The 15,390-nt window shown below is 35.7% G+C and overlaps 3 protein-coding genes across 3 annotated transcripts; all 3 read right to left on the bottom strand.

Moving 5' to 3' along the window:
* Positions 1-110: 110 nt before the first annotated feature.
* LOC111999137 (uncharacterized) lies at positions 111-1,486 on the bottom strand. Its single transcript, XM_024031257.2, has 2 exons — positions 1,046-1,486; positions 111-310 (listed from the first exon to the last, which is right to left on the bottom strand). The coding sequence occupies exons 1-2, from the start codon at positions 1,308-1,310 to the stop codon at positions 126-128; spliced, it is 450 nt and encodes a 149-aa protein (XP_023887025.2). The 5' UTR covers positions 1,311-1,486; the 3' UTR covers positions 111-125.
* A 3,967-nt stretch (positions 1,487-5,453) lies between these two features.
* On the bottom strand, positions 5,454-7,750 carry LOC111985758 (eukaryotic translation initiation factor 5A-2). The gene is made up of 5 exons (XM_024017404.2): positions 7,506-7,750; positions 6,555-6,677; positions 6,405-6,461; positions 6,235-6,309; positions 5,454-5,753 (listed from the first exon to the last, which is right to left on the bottom strand). Exons 1-5 carry the CDS (start codon positions 7,629-7,631, stop codon positions 5,652-5,654), a joined length of 483 nt encoding a protein of 160 aa, XP_023873172.1. The 5' UTR covers positions 7,632-7,750; the 3' UTR covers positions 5,454-5,651.
* Positions 7,751-11,511: 3,761 nt separating this feature from the next.
* Positions 11,512-14,455, bottom strand: LOC136067048 (uncharacterized protein At5g01610-like). The gene is made up of 3 exons (XM_065772304.1): positions 14,059-14,455; positions 12,405-12,459; positions 11,512-12,146 (listed from the first exon to the last, which is right to left on the bottom strand). Exons 1-3 carry the CDS (start codon positions 14,143-14,145, stop codon positions 11,767-11,769), a joined length of 522 nt encoding a protein of 173 aa, XP_065628376.1. The 5' UTR covers positions 14,146-14,455; the 3' UTR covers positions 11,512-11,766.
* Positions 14,456-15,390: the final 935 nt, after the last annotated feature.

Here is a 15,390-nt window from a genome sequence, read left to right as displayed (position 1 = left end):
GAATCCAAAAGTAAAACATCATTCCCCTAACATGGAGAGCTATTAAATGAGACAATATTTCCAGGAAAACAGAATCATCGTTGAGAAATTTTTTCTTTTTTTGATAGGTAACTAGAAGGTATAAATCAATGAAGAAGAACATTCATTTCAAATTTTGGGTCAAGAATAGAGAATGGTGCAAACATACCGGTAAACTTGACATCACAGGAGTAACCTTTCAATTGAGTTGGATCTACATTGTCTTTGTCTGATTTATATCTGTTCACCCTTGTTTGAAGTATCTGACAATTATCATATGTAGATTCACCGCCTGCAACACAACCCAAATCACAAATGCTCAATTTCAAACTGATAAACAGTCCAAAATCTATGTCCTGCTTCAAATTGAAGAAAAAAAAAAATCAAGGCTTTAAATACATTGCTAGTTCCTAAAGTTTAGCAAATGAGTGATTCTAGTTTCTAAAGTTAAAAGTAATTGTTTTAGTCCCTTAGATGACGTGGCAAAACTAAAAATCGAGACATTATTACTCTAGAGAGACTAAAAGTGACCCCTTTAAGTTTTGTAGGGACTAACTTATAAAAACTACCACTTTAAGGTTGCGTTTAGCATTGTCTTAAAAAACTAGATTTTTTTTACTATTTAGCTTATTTTTGCTACTATTTATAGATCCTATTACACTTTTTAATACTATTCATAATTCCTATAGAATTATTTCAGCTATATGCAAAAAAATTTTAATTTTAGCTAAATAAGCTCTTACCAAGTTTCTTAAAAAATAAACGTGATCATTTTAAACTTAGAAACTAAAATCCTAGGATACACGGAAACAGATATAGGTACGGGTATAATTCGAGTAATTTTTGAAAATTATAACTGGTACGGGTACAACAAATGAAGTGTCCGTACATTCTAGCTAAAATAAAATGGCTTTACGAGCTAAAGTCTAAGAAACCTTGAGTTATGCATACAGAAGTTTGACACTTACAAAGAATGAATGAAATAGAGAATTGCAGAAACAATGAAATGTGTGAGAGAAAGAGGGACCTTTGGAGAAGGGGACAATGTGGTCGTACTCAAAGCAGAGGCAGCCTTGGCAGTTGCAGAAGCGCTTGCAGACGACGTTACCGGCGGCGTCCTCGCGCCACCTTTCTGGGTGTCTTCCTGGGACTATCCCTGCATTTGCCCAGCACTTGTTCTTCGCCTTTGAGTCAAAGAACCGAGGCCTCTCCTCACCACTACTGTTTTTACTATGACCACGAGAACGATGAGGGGACGAAGATGAAGACGAAGACGAAGAAGAAGTACTCATTTTGGGCTCTCACCCCCGCTCTCTGGTTTTGCTTAGCACTTTGCTTGGAGAGAAAGATACGGGAGCGAGAGAGAGAAGGATCAAGAAAGGTCTATCATCTGCTTGTCATAATGTCCCAACCAGTAAATTCGTCTCCTTTTACTTTCTTTTTTACTTTAAAAGTCGTACGGGGCAAGCAATAGCCAATGTCAATAGATTTTTTTTTTAGCGCGCGTTTGGACAGCAAAAAATTTCAGCTTATTTATAATTTTAATTTATTTTTACTATTATTTATAAATTTTATTAAACAGAGTTTATGTTTGCTACGTGGAATATTTTTCACATCATTCTTGTTGAGAAGTGACATGTGAGCAACAAAACTTTGTCAAAGCCCAAGGGTTAACAGTTTAATGCGGACTCAAACAACTTAACTTTTTAAATGCACCTTGTAATATGTTTTTGGTAACACTTTTGGTTTACATTGGGCCATTTCTCGATTTGGTCCCTAAATTGATTTTGCTCCTAAATTAGTCCATGATTTTTTAAAATCGTTTCTAAAATGATCCCTACCGTCAACCCAGTTACGGAAAAAGCTGAGGTGGCAAACGGCGTGTCTGCTTGTTGACGTGGCACTGACATGGCGCTGACGTGGCTAATAAAATATTATTAAAAAAATCTATTTAGTATTTTTGAAATGCCACGTCAGATTTAAATTAAAAAAAAATTAAAACAAAATCCAGATCAGAAATTTAAAATAAATAAATAAATAAACATTAATTTAATTAAATTAAGAAAAAAAAAACTTTTTCAGTTTAAAAAATTTAGTTTAAAAACTGGGTTTACTTTTCATTATTTTTCGGAAGAACATTGTTCTTCTTCTTCCCCAGGACATGAACAAATGTTTCTAATCAAACCCAAATTCAGACCCACACAAAATTTCCTCAAAGGTGGGATATGAAAGGATGAAATCTACATGCGAGTAGAGCGTACACAATTTTAAAAGAGATATATTCACAGGAAATAGAGGCAATCTTAAATTTTCACAGAAACCCAGAAAATATAACAAAGGAATTGTATATTCATAGCAAAACGCAGATCAAAAAAATAAGAAATGAGAAAGATTCACAGCAAAACCCAGAACAAAAAGGTGATGGTCCATTTAGGATGAACTCAACGGCCTTGATGGGTCCAGGTAAAGCATCGACCCGTAATCCTTCCACTGCCAGGGGCGGGAGGTAGTCGCTGGTCATGCTTCATGTTCTTCCCCAAATCAAACCCAATAAATCCAAAGGCGGCTCCTGGCTCTTCGTCTCCCACGACCCGGTCGATCCGACTCCGTCATCTCCCTCCTCTTCCTCGACTCACCAACTCACTCCGAACCCGAAACCAAGTCCGAACTCGTCCTCCGCTTCGAACCGCTCATCGTCGCTATGGAGTGCNGAAGAACATTGTTCTTCTTCTTCCCCAGGACATGAACAAATGTTTCTAATCAAACCCAAATTCAGACCCACACAAAATTTCCTCAAAGGTGGGATATGAAAGGATGAAATCTACATGCGAGTAGAGCGTACACAATTTTAAAAGAGATATATTCACAGGAAATAGAGGCAATCTTAAATTTTCACAGAAACCCAGAAAATATAACAAAGGAATTGTATATTCATAGCAAAACGCAGATCAAAAAAATAAGAAATGAGAAAGATTCACAGCAAAACCCAGAACAAAAAGGTGATGGTCCATTTAGGATGAACTCAACGGGCCTTGATGGGTCCAGGTAAAGCATCGACCCGTAATCCTTCCACTGCCAGGGGCGGGAGGTAGTCGCTGGTCATGCTTCATGTTCTTCCCCAAATCAAACCCAATAAATCCAAAGGCGGCTCCTGGCTCTTCGTCTCCCACGACCCGGTCGATCCCGACTCCGTCATCTCCCTCCTCTTCCTCGACTCACCAACTCACTCCGAACCCGAAACCAAGTCCGAACTCGTCCTCCGCTTCGAACCGCTCATCGTCGCTATGGAGTGCAAAGACCTCGCCTCGGCTCAGTCCCTGGTCTCCACGGCGAGGTCGGCCGGGTTCAAAGAATCCGACATAACCAACGCAAACAACAAGCACGTGATCGTCGCGATCCGCTGCTCGATCTGGCTGGAGGTTCTGTTGTGGACCACCGAGTTCGTTCGGTACCTCGTCTGTGTGGCCAACGGGAAAATGGAAAGAGACAGAGAAAGAGAGGATCTGAAAAGAAAAAAGAAAAAAGAAAGAAACGAAAAGAAGAAGATACAGACACAAACACAGAGCAAGAGAGGATTTGAATAAGTTTTTGCTTTTCTTGTTTTTTATTTTGAATTTTTTCAGTTTAATTTTTTTAAATTATTTTTATTTTTTTATTAATTAAAATGCTGAAAACACTGATGTGGTATTTTTTAATAATATTTTATTAGCCACGTCAGCGCCATGTCAGTGCCACGTCAACAAGCAGACACGCCGTTTGCCACCTCAGCTTTTTCCGTAACTAGGTTGACGGTAGGGATCATTTTAGAAACGATTTTAAAAAATCAGGGACTAACTTAGGAGCAAAATCAATTTAGGGACCAAATCGAGAAATGGCCCAAAATGTAAGGACCAAAAGTGTATTTACGCCTTTTTTTTTTTAGTAAAATATCATTTTCGTCCCTAAACTATCACAAAAGTTCGATTTTCGTCCTTAAACTTTCAAAAGTTCTATTTTCGTCCCTAAACTATCACAAAAGTTCGTTTTTCGTCCTTAAACTTTCAAAAGTTCTATTTTCGTCCCTAAACTTTGCCAAACGTATTGATTTTCATCCCTCCCACATCAGCACTCTGTCAAGTCACGTCAGCACTCCGTCAAAACTTTTTAAAGTTTAGAGACGAAAATAGAACTTTTGAAAGTTTAAGGACGAAAAACAAACTTTTGTGATAGTTTAGGGACGAAAATAGAACTTTTGAAAGTTTAGGGACGAAAAACAAACTTTTGTGATAGTTTAGGGACGAAAATGATATTTTACCTTTTTTTTTTTTTTCTTTTCTATTTTATTAAAATATTCTTGTTTTAAACTTGGTATATTTTTATAGAAATGGGGCTAGTCAAACCTGACCCATTTCCATTATCATTTCATTTCTCTTTTCTTCTCCCATAACTCTTCACAAGTCAAGAGCTCCATCAACAGAAGAAGTCACCCTAAATGCAATTGACCAAGTGCTTTGTAGCTCAATGGTATTGATTGCTTTCCGTTACAAAGGTATTGATTGCTTTCCTTTATAAGAAAAATAAAAGTTTGAATCTTTATATTGATTGCTTTCCTTTACAAGAAAAATAAAAGTTTGAATCTTTATAAGAAAAATAAAGGTATGAAATTTTGAATCTTCTTCGCCATTGTTGTAGTCCAAAAACCCATCCAACCAATGAGGGTGGAAACTACCAAAACACGAAATAACAAACACACACTAAGCTACAATACACGCTGATTTTGTACCAGCACTATAACTCAAGTTATCTTGCCTAGTCCATTACGAATGTTCTAGGGAAAGACGAAAGACCATTTGAGAGGATTTTTCCACTTCTCATTCGTTGCAAGATTACTTTCTGCGAGCTGTTTCCGCATATTTTTTTTTCTCTAACATCACAAAATTTTTATTACTTAAACCGAAATCCTTATTGTATATTTCAATCTATATAGAAATATAATACTTTAAATTATTCTCTGCAATAAACACGCCAGAACGTGAGATCAAAGAACCCATATTCTGACACTACTTATTTATGGGCATGAAGGTCATATAATCAGACTGCAAGTCTGAAACCACAATAACAGGTTCTCACAGACCATGCGTCTTCCAATATTTCCTCAATCTTCAGATTGTAAACACAATAAACCAAAATTCAGGAGTACGGTGTAAAGAACCTGATAGCACTTAACAGACAGTAATGTTTTATTATCTAAATCCCAACACAATTTACTCCACCATGCTTAGAAAACATCAAGCATGCCAGTTTCTGCACCAATTTCTACAATCACATCTCATTAACCTTACAAGGAATGCAATCTTTTATGCGTGTAAGCACCACTCAAATCTTTCTTTCTTTTTTTGTTTTTCTCCCATCAATGCAGAATGAAAGCAACATAATTGAAAAAAAGCAAATCTAGATGATGAAAACAAGTCTCTGAAAGACAAACATAACATAACAAGAAAATGTTATATAACTTTGTTTTCCAGACCCGCATAACTCCATCCGCACAACCACCAAGTATACCCGCTGTGTCTTACGAAAAGCAAGCTATAAACGCTCACAAAAATATTTCAACTAAAGTTTCCAACAACAGTTTCTGAATTATTATAAAGAAACTACTTGGGGCCAATGTCCTTCAGAGCACAAATCTGCTCCTCTCCCATTGCAGACATCACAGAGACAACCAGGTCCTTGCCTTCAGCAAATCCATCCTTGATCTGCACACAAGGATTAATGACGTATTCAGCTATTTTTTTTAAAACGGAAAAAGGAAGACAGAATACAAGTTGTTCACATAGAAAATCATTAAGAAAAACTACAATTTCTATGGACCAAAAACATAACCAAAGGTTGGGTAAATTTTAGGTATAGTTCAGTGTTCTCCAATTGAATTCAAACATGTGGTTGCATTGAATGTAATTCTCATTGGAAAAGATAAGATTATTTATGTTTCATTGGAGAACCTAAAATACTAGAACTAGGTTTTAACCCCAAAGGTTCCAGAGAAGAAATGCACCCAAGTTAAGTCATCAAAACAGGAAACAAGTGGAGCAAAGTAACATGTTGTAGCAAAGATGAAGGACCCATATATTCCGCAACACAGAAAGATGGTATAAAAGCAAAAGAGTAGAGCCTCATGAGAACTTCAGGTTCAAGCTTTGACCCCAAAAAAAAAAAAAAATGCAACTAGAAACCAACCTGGGTCAGCAAATTGTCATCAGTTGGGAGCTTCAGATCATCCTTGGTGTTCCCATTTTCAGTCAGCAAACTCACCTAAAAAAAGCAATCAAACCAGTCAGAAACCAACATTCATATGAAAAATTGACTCAAGCACAGGAATAATGAAAAGAGATAAAAATTGAACATACAAATCCATCCTCAGAGATATCAATCAGCTGGTAGTCAGTACGGTTGACATGAGGAACCTGCGTAACACACCCCACAAATACTGAAAACTTATAACAATTAAAGAAGCATAACCAATAGAGAGAAGAATAACAAAACAAATAAAAACATACATCACAGTTATGGGAAGATGGCACAATATCTTCAAGTTTCTTGGCAGTGAAAATGTCAATTCCAACAAAGTGGCACTTAGCATGACCGTGCTTGCCAGTCTTGGAGGTGGAAACTTCAACAACCTTTCACAACAAACAATCATGATATACATCAGTTCATGAAACCATAACTATAAAATCATCAAACCCCAACATAAATAGCAAGACCACACCACCAAAATCTACTTCCACATTAACTTAACTACAACAACAATCATGCCTTAGCCCAAAATATTTGCAAACAGCTATAGATCATCAACATACTAGTCAGATCGGCCACTCCCACTAGTATTCTTTTCTCCCCTTATCTATCAAAACTCATCATGCCTTGGTCCTAAAATCCTGGGATTCGATAAAAATCCTCGACATACTAATCCGAAAAAATCATATTACTCAACTCCATGTATCTAGACACCATCAAGGTTCTCATTTACATGATAAAAGCAACAATCTAAAAAACAAAATTTGCAACAGTACCCAGATCAATAAACCAATATGGAACATCAAATGGAAATGGGCAACAACTATGGATCTTAAGTACGCATCATTCAACTACATCACTCAACTAAAAAACCCAGATAGCAAATCAAACAAAACATTCAGAATTATTCAACTACATCATTCAACTAAAAAAACCCAGATAGCAAATCAAACAAAACATTCAGAATTATTCAATTGTTCAAAGTTTGTTCATTTCTAAGCCCCATAAACAAATAAAAATAGTCAAAAAGAATATTCCTAAAAACCCTTTTGCTTTTTGGGTCAGATCCGAATCATCTAAAGCTTAAAAAAAAAAAAAAAAACCAAAAAATCAGAACCAACAAAAAGTACAGATCTAAGCCAAAAAAACAAAAACCCAGAATCAAAAATAGATTTTTATCTTAGAAACAGAGCTAAAAAAAAAGATTGAACCTTGCAAGGACGGTTCTTGATGACGATGTAGCCATTCTTGCGAATAGTACCAGCTTGCTGAGGGTAAGTCTTGGAGGCTCCGGCATCGGCCTTGGACTCGAAGTGGTGCTCCTCACTGTCCGACATGTCGTTTTTTTTTGGTGGGTTTGCTCTGTTTGACTCGGCTTCTCTGAACTCAGTGGCTTGGATTTGTGAGTTGAGTGACCGATCCCGGAGGCGGAGAGGAAGAGGAAGAGAATTTATATAATAGAGAAGAGAAACCCAATTGTGTCACGGTGCTTATTCTAGGGTTTCGTGGTGGGCCCAGAAATGGTTTGGACCGTTGGATCTCTGTGTTTTTGGATAATATAGAGAGGCGTTTGTTTTACGCAAGTGTTTTTTCTTTTTTCTTTTTTTTTTAATGGGCTTTTGGGCTTTTGGGTGTGTTACTTCGCTGTGGAGGTTGGTGGGTGACTGATGTGTTGGATTGGTCCATGAGGCCCAACAGCCAATGAGAATCAATGCTAGAGGCATTTCCATTTTTGGTTGTTTTTTTTTTTTTTTGATACAAAATAGAATTCCACTCTAATATAATTTAAATGTATATGTGTGTGAAGCTTTTATCTAGAGACTTGAACTCCGGCTCTTACCCTTCACACCTGACAAATATTTATACTTGTGGAGTGATCATTGCACTAATGATTTGATTGTTTTTCAAATCATTCAAAATGGGGAGAGATTAGAGTAGAGGAAGATAATTAGAATGTAATAAATTTTTAGCATATTTGTTTTGGTTGCCTTTCATTTTCTACTCTCCTTTCATCTCCTTCCATTCTAAATATATTTTAATGGCATAAAATTTAAATATATATTGTGAAATGTATATAAAGTTATACAAGTGAGGAAATTAAGTTGCTTATGAAATTCATTCTATTATTGAGGTAGCAATTTGCTTTGGAATTGTCAGATGTGGGAATGACAAAAATGTCACGATCTATCTTAATTGATAGATCACTTTATTATGCATGTTAAAATACCCCAAACCTATCATGCTCATAACCTACCTCACTTTCGTTTGTGCAAGTTGTCCCTACCTTAGGGTAGGAATATGGTGGATATAATACACTAATAACCCAACATCATCCTGATCCAATAACATCCCCACCAAAAGAGGTGGATATTACATTATTACTCAAGGGTTAGAAAAGACCATACTCATTTTTTGCAATCTCGCTTTCATAGAAAAGGAAAAAATTTGAGCCATCGTTATGTCATCTAAAATGAAATGATATCTTTATTCTAATGATTGAGGCTTTTTTTTTTTTTTTTTTTTAAAATTTTTGGTACATGCATTGCCATTAAAGTTTCAAGAATAATAGTTTCTCAAAAAAAAAAAAAAAAAAAAGTTCTAAGAATAACTGGAAATATAAAAAAATATAAATAAAAACTACATTAAATAACAGTTCAAATTTTTATAGCAAAAAAAAAAAAAAAACTTGTGTTTTAATTTTTTATATATAAATTTTTTTTAGAATCTAATTTATATGTGGATAAATCAATTTGAAAATAAAAAAGAAAGTGGCCCAATTTTGTAGGCAATGTTTTAGTGGGAATTAAAATTGTATTTTTACCGAATTATTCTTTAGTTTTGTCTCTATTTAAACATAGGAGGTGTAGGGATATTTTTGAACAAGAAAAAAAAAAAAAAAAAAAAAGGATCCCAAATAAGAGAAACCCTTTAAATAATAGTATAGATAGATAAAAGTTTTGAATAACCCTCTAATACAAAATGGAATCTTTATCTAAATTATTAAGGAGATTGTGTCTCAAAGAGCTACACCGTGTAATCCTTTAAATTCCACGAAAGTTTAATAACTTTTTTAACTCCTTTAAATTCCACAAGAGTTTTGAATAACCTCTCACACGAAATTGACTATATGTAATTTTATTTTATTTTGGGAGCAAAGTACGCAATGTGTTTTAACTTTTAAGCATTTGGTTTGGGGTTGGGAATTAAGGAGCAACCAAAGGTGTAATGGGAGTGTTTGAGTCAGCTCAGTTTTGTAGTCTAAGCTCTACCCCCTCCACATGTATTAGGCAAGCCCACCATTTTTTTTTTAGCAGATGAGTTTTTCATACCAATATGTATACCATATACCTAAGTTTTTAAGAGCAAAACTTAGACATTGTATCATAGGAATCTTATTTAAATTAAAACACCTGATTGCATTGACCAATAGAGTACAAACAATATTATTTTTTCAATGAGAATTAAATTCAATGCAAGTTGCATTATGCAACTATGCATTCAAATTTAATTAGGAAACCTATGTAGTGCACCTAGGGTACTGTTCTGTACCTAAGTGTTAATCTTTAAGAGCATCAGCATCCGGCATGCCATATGCCATATGGAGGCTGCATTTAGCATTTTTGCCCCAAATCTCCCCAACATCTGGATTGCTAAAAGCCAAATATTGTAAAAAAATTTAGAATTGTGCTACAGTACTATTCTACTTTTAGAATTATACTTTAGCACAATTCTAAACTTAAATACTATTATTTAATTCTCTCTCCCTCCTATTTTTATTAAATAATGATATCACTCTTTTTTCTTCTCTCGTCCTTCTTTCTTCAGACCCAAAACCCATAGCTTTTGTGCTTTGTCTGCTCTCTTTCTCGGTGCATATCGGTTGGCTGACGGCTGCGATCGAGTGTGGTGGTTGATCGGTGCGGATTGGTTGATCGAGTGTGGCGGTGTAGGTTTGGGTTCGGCGTGGTGGTTGATCGAGTGTGGTGGTGGTGTGGTGGTTGATTGGTGCGGTGGTGGTGTGGTGGTTGATCGGTGCGGATTGGTTGGTTTGGTGGTGGTGTGGTGATTGATGATGGTGGAGCCGTGGAGGTGGGGTTGCCGTGGGTGGTGATTGATGATGGTGGAGCCGAGTCGTGGAGGTGGGGACCGTGGGTTGTTGTTTTCTTTTTTCTTTTTTTGGTGGTGTTGATGGTCGGAGAGGGTGGTGTTGATGGCCTGGGTTTTGTTTTTGTTTTTTTGTTTTTTTGGTGTTGATGGTAGATTATGAGTTGCTGGTGGTGGTGGTGTCAGGTGTTGATGGTAGATTATGAGTTGCTGGTGGTGGTGGTGTCAGGTGTTGATGGTAGATTATGAGTTGCTGGTGGTGGTTGTGTGGGTTTGCGTTCGGCGTGGTGGTTGATCGAGTGTGGTGGTGGTGTGGTGGTTGATCGGTGCGGTGGTGGCGTGGTGGTTGATCGGTGCGGATTGGTTGGTTTGGTGGTGGTGTGGTGATTGATGATGGTGGAGCCGTGGAGGTGGGGTTGCCGTGGGTGGTGATTGATGATGGTGGAGCCGAGTCGTGGAGGTGGGGACCGTGGGTTGTTGTTTTCTTTTTTCTTTTTTTGGTGGTGTTGATGGTCGGAGAGGGTGGTGTTGATGGCCTGGGTTTTGTTTTTGTTTTTGTTTTTTTTTGGTGTTGATGGTAGATTATGAGTTGCTGGTGGTGGTGGTGTTAGGTGTTGATGGTAGATTATGAGTTGCTGGTGGTGGTTGTGTGTAGTGCAGTGGTGGTGGGCTTGTGGTGATGGTGGTTTCAGTAAATGTTGCGGTTGTCTAACAGAAAGAATGAGAGAGAGAGAGTAAATAAAAATGTGTAGTATTGTAAATGAGGATGATTGTGGGATATATTATTTTATTGGGTAGAAATATTATTTTAATAAGTAGAATAGGAAAATGAAAGTTGGGATGCTGGAGGTATTGTAAAATGGTAAGGTATAATTGATAAAGTTACTTTTTGAAATGGTAAAATAAAATTAGATATAGAAACCGGATGCGGATGCTCTAATAACATAATTTAGACATCGAATGTTTTTAGAGCTTAATAACAATCCAAATGACAAGCTCGTTAGAGAACAAGTTCAGCTCAATTAGGTTTTTTTAGTAAAACCAGAAAGGTTATCAATCAAACAATTTGCATCAAACAACACAACCGAAAGATTGACAATGTCACAAAACCAATACCAAAGAATTCCACATAAATTGCCATTTAATCTTCATGTTTCTCCAGCTATTAACATATTAATAAAAATGAGTTTATCAAATGATTAAATTCACAAACAGTAGGAGCAACACAACCGAAAGATTGACAATGTCACAAAACCAATACCAAAGAATTCCACATAAATTACCACTTAATCTTCATGTTTCTCCAGCTATTAACATATGAATAAAAATGAGTTTATCAAATGATTAAATTCACAAACAGTGGGAGCCTCAAAATTCTTCTACTTTAACAGCATCACGAGTCATTTCATAGGCATCTTTGGGCCTTGATTTCTTCACACCAGCTGTGAACCATACTTTATCAGATTTGTAGCTTTCGACAGCCACACTGGTAACCTTGACCCAAACCAGAACCTTTGCCTTCATTCCATCTATTCCAGTGAGCTTTCCCCTTGATAATGTCCCTTTAACACGAGTGGCATACCTTACAATGGACGAGTCTTTGAAGCTCACCTCACATGCAGAGGGCAAATACACTATGAGCTTGGACCTTGATTCATCAAATTCATAACATGTTATGTTTCGAGGGAAGAGACCAGGAGGAAGGTTGTACTCTCGGAGAAGATCTGGCAAGGCTTTCGATGGCTTACCTGTAAGAAGGGTAAGCTTTATTTAATCTCTGAGAACATATTTGTGATGTAAATAATCTTAATACACTATGGCATCTTGTCCAGGTGTTAACCAATTATGTAGGGCCTTGATATCCTACATTTGTTTGAGTAATACCAAGTGTTAACCAAGTATTCATTTCATGTTAACCAAGTGACAGAAAATTATTATGGAGCAGAAGTAACTGCAAAGTATGTACACGTCATTAGGGCAATCACACCAATACATAGTAATCTTACCTTTCAGCTTGTTGAACACCCATTTTGCCTTCTCTTCAACAGTATTAGAAAGAGACTGATATTCAAAACAGCACAATTAGTTTAAAGTTGATATAGGAGTCATCTACATGTCACATCACCAAATAAATAGCAAAAAAATGTCATTTGCTTTCATTTTAGATATGCTCATACTTAAAATTAGATGGTAAATTTGAGGGTAGATTTGTCTCTTCAATGAAGCTGCCATTGCCAGATAATTTCCGCAGTTTTAGTTCACCTATTATGTAGAATATTCTGCTTCATTTGTCTCATAAAGGCACTGTCACGTGAATATATACCAAACTTTTGCAGAAATGGACTACAAAACCTTTTATATACAACCCAATGATGGAGCAAAAAATCTTTATGTACAACAAATTCAATATGCGAAGATTAATTCTTTATTTTAGAAATTTTTTGGATGCATATCAAAAGGAAGTATAACACTTTAAAAAATATGCATGTGATGATGAAAATTTTCACATGGCACCATGTGTGCTGTTTTGGATAGCAAATCTCAGGGCTGTAAGAGGGAAGGAAGCTAGGAAGCCTCCAATGCTTGGTACCTTGATTGATTTACTTTCTCTGTGTGTGTATATATATATATATATATTAATAGTTTAATACCTTCTTTATTGTCTACAAGAAGTCTTTCATAATTTCATTTATTTATTAAAAAAAAAAAAAGATTTCTAAGGAAAGAAGTATAGTTTCTTGGTTAATAAGCTTAATTATAGCATTAGCCATCCTCCTCCTCATATAATATTGGTAGGAAAGTTAAGATGAATACAATGATTTTGCAGAAAAATGAATGTTTCTCAAAAACAATAATCATAGCAATAAAAGATCAATATAGAGATATGGAATGGAATGTTATATGTAGAGTTTTGAGTATTGTCTTTATAACTGAGAAATTGAAGGACCTAAAAGTGGCAAAACGAGGAATGTGTATAAAAGAGTATCATTGAGATCATCAAAATTCACACTGCATAAACAAATTAGTAATGCATTACTCTGTTATTGAAAAATGTGATCTCTTTCTTTATTTTGATCCAAATTATTGATTCACCATTTTAAAAAAGAAAAAAATGGGAACCGACTAGAATTGTTTCTTTCTTTTCTTTTAAAATCACCAATAAGCTAATTAGCTAAACATTAAGCAGGATATGAATCGAGATAAAAGAAACTGTGGCAAGTGATGTTTCAATTATATTAAATGACATCCATTTTTTTGACTTCTTTTAAAATTTCAAAAAATCTTTTCAGCCTTTTTGGGTAGAAACTAGAAACATTCCAAAGATTGTTGTATCTCAGAAATATCAAACTATGCATTCAAGAAATTAACAAAGATTTCACCAAATAGGAATCAAGTGCGAGCACTAATCCAAATGAAAACAAAGAATTTCCCTTCAATCTTAATCTCATTCCACCAAACCATGTGATGTTTAGTTAGATCTTACAAATTATCAAGTGGGTACCTTGTATCAAGCAGCATTATGCATATAAAGATACAAAAAACCAGCCAAGAAAAGAAAAATATTGAGAAGAACGCAAATGAGTGATTAGTGAAACAGAATATAAAGAAGAATTAAAAGATAGAGCCAAAGAAAATGTGGAGAATTCAGGTGGAACATACAGAGAGGTCTTCAGTGATGTTGGAGATCTCTGCCTTGGCTTTCTTGGAAATCCAAAAGCTCCCAACTTTTGTCAGAGCTTTCTCCATTTCTGTCTCTCCCTTCCCAGTCCTCTCCTCTCTCAGTCTCACACTGATGAAAGAAGAAGAAGCTGAAGTAGTTTCTTCACCAAAAACTCTCTCTCTATCTGAGACACAGGATGCGTCACAAGTAACAACTCACAAGACGGCACGGCACAAAGCCGTGCCCACAAACGTAAAATAAAGATTATAAAGAAAATGAAGAGGAGGTAAATAAATTTGAAATTTTGAATGAGAATTAAAGTGTATAGTAAGAAAAATTATGTAAGATAGAAAATTAGGAATTATATGATTTATATTTATGATTTATCACAGTGTTTTTTTTTTTTATAAAAAAAAAAAAATGGACGGAATAAATTGAAGTTAAAACAGATTTTTTCTAGAGGGTATTTGTGGGGATGAAAGAAAAACATAGACAGCAACTTCTTAGCTGAGTTTAGCCATTAAATATAGCGGTTATGTCACTCTCATAAAAAGAAAAAAAACTTTGGATATATACCCAAAATGTGTAGCCTAAATATATAGTTTTAGTTATTATACTCTTTCATTCTCTATGGTGTGACCCAACCAAAACGCAGACTGGTTTTGTCTTTCACGAAATGTTGTGTAAGAGACGTGGTGGGGGTCCCACCGGTCCACCGCCGTTGTAGTTCGAATCTTGATGCTCATGTTCCTTTGTGTTGGCTGTTACGCAGAAGCCAAGTTTAGTTGATTGTCCTAGAAGAAAAACCAAGGCCCAATCACGAAGTGACACGTGTGTAATTGAAGCTTTTGTTGCATAAAGATTTATTATACAATACACTTTTGCTTTTTGGAGGAGCCGGCCATTAAAGTATAAATAATAAATAATAAAGTGAAAAGTAGAAAGCTATTACTATAAAAAAATCTGTGTAATAAAAACTTAAAAATTACTTTGTTTTTAGTGGCTCTGATTAACCAATGTTGTTTAGGATTCTTTCCACTCAAAAAACACAATGCATGGGAGCTATGAGATTGTCACGTCAGTTTATATAAGAATTCAATTTATTGGTTATCCAATTTGGGTGGAGTTCAAAGTAAAAATAAAGGTTCTCGTGATGAAATAGTAAGTCTTGCCTATCAATGTTTTTAACAATGATAGATGCAGGAATATTAGGCTTGAAAGTCCATTATACATTTGTACATTGGGCGTATGGCCCAAGCCGAAGATTAGAACTAGCCCAAAGAGAAAGAATCTTCATCGTTAGAGACCGTGTTAACTAATAAAAGAGTTGA

This window comes from Quercus suber, unplaced genomic scaffold (genome assembly GCF_002906115.3).
Source record: "Quercus suber isolate HL8 unplaced genomic scaffold, Cork oak 2.0 scaffold_56, whole genome shotgun sequence".
In the NCBI taxonomy this organism is placed as follows: domain Eukaryota; kingdom Viridiplantae; phylum Streptophyta; class Magnoliopsida; order Fagales; family Fagaceae; genus Quercus; species Quercus suber.
This window is presented reverse-complemented; position numbering and strand designations above follow the sequence as displayed.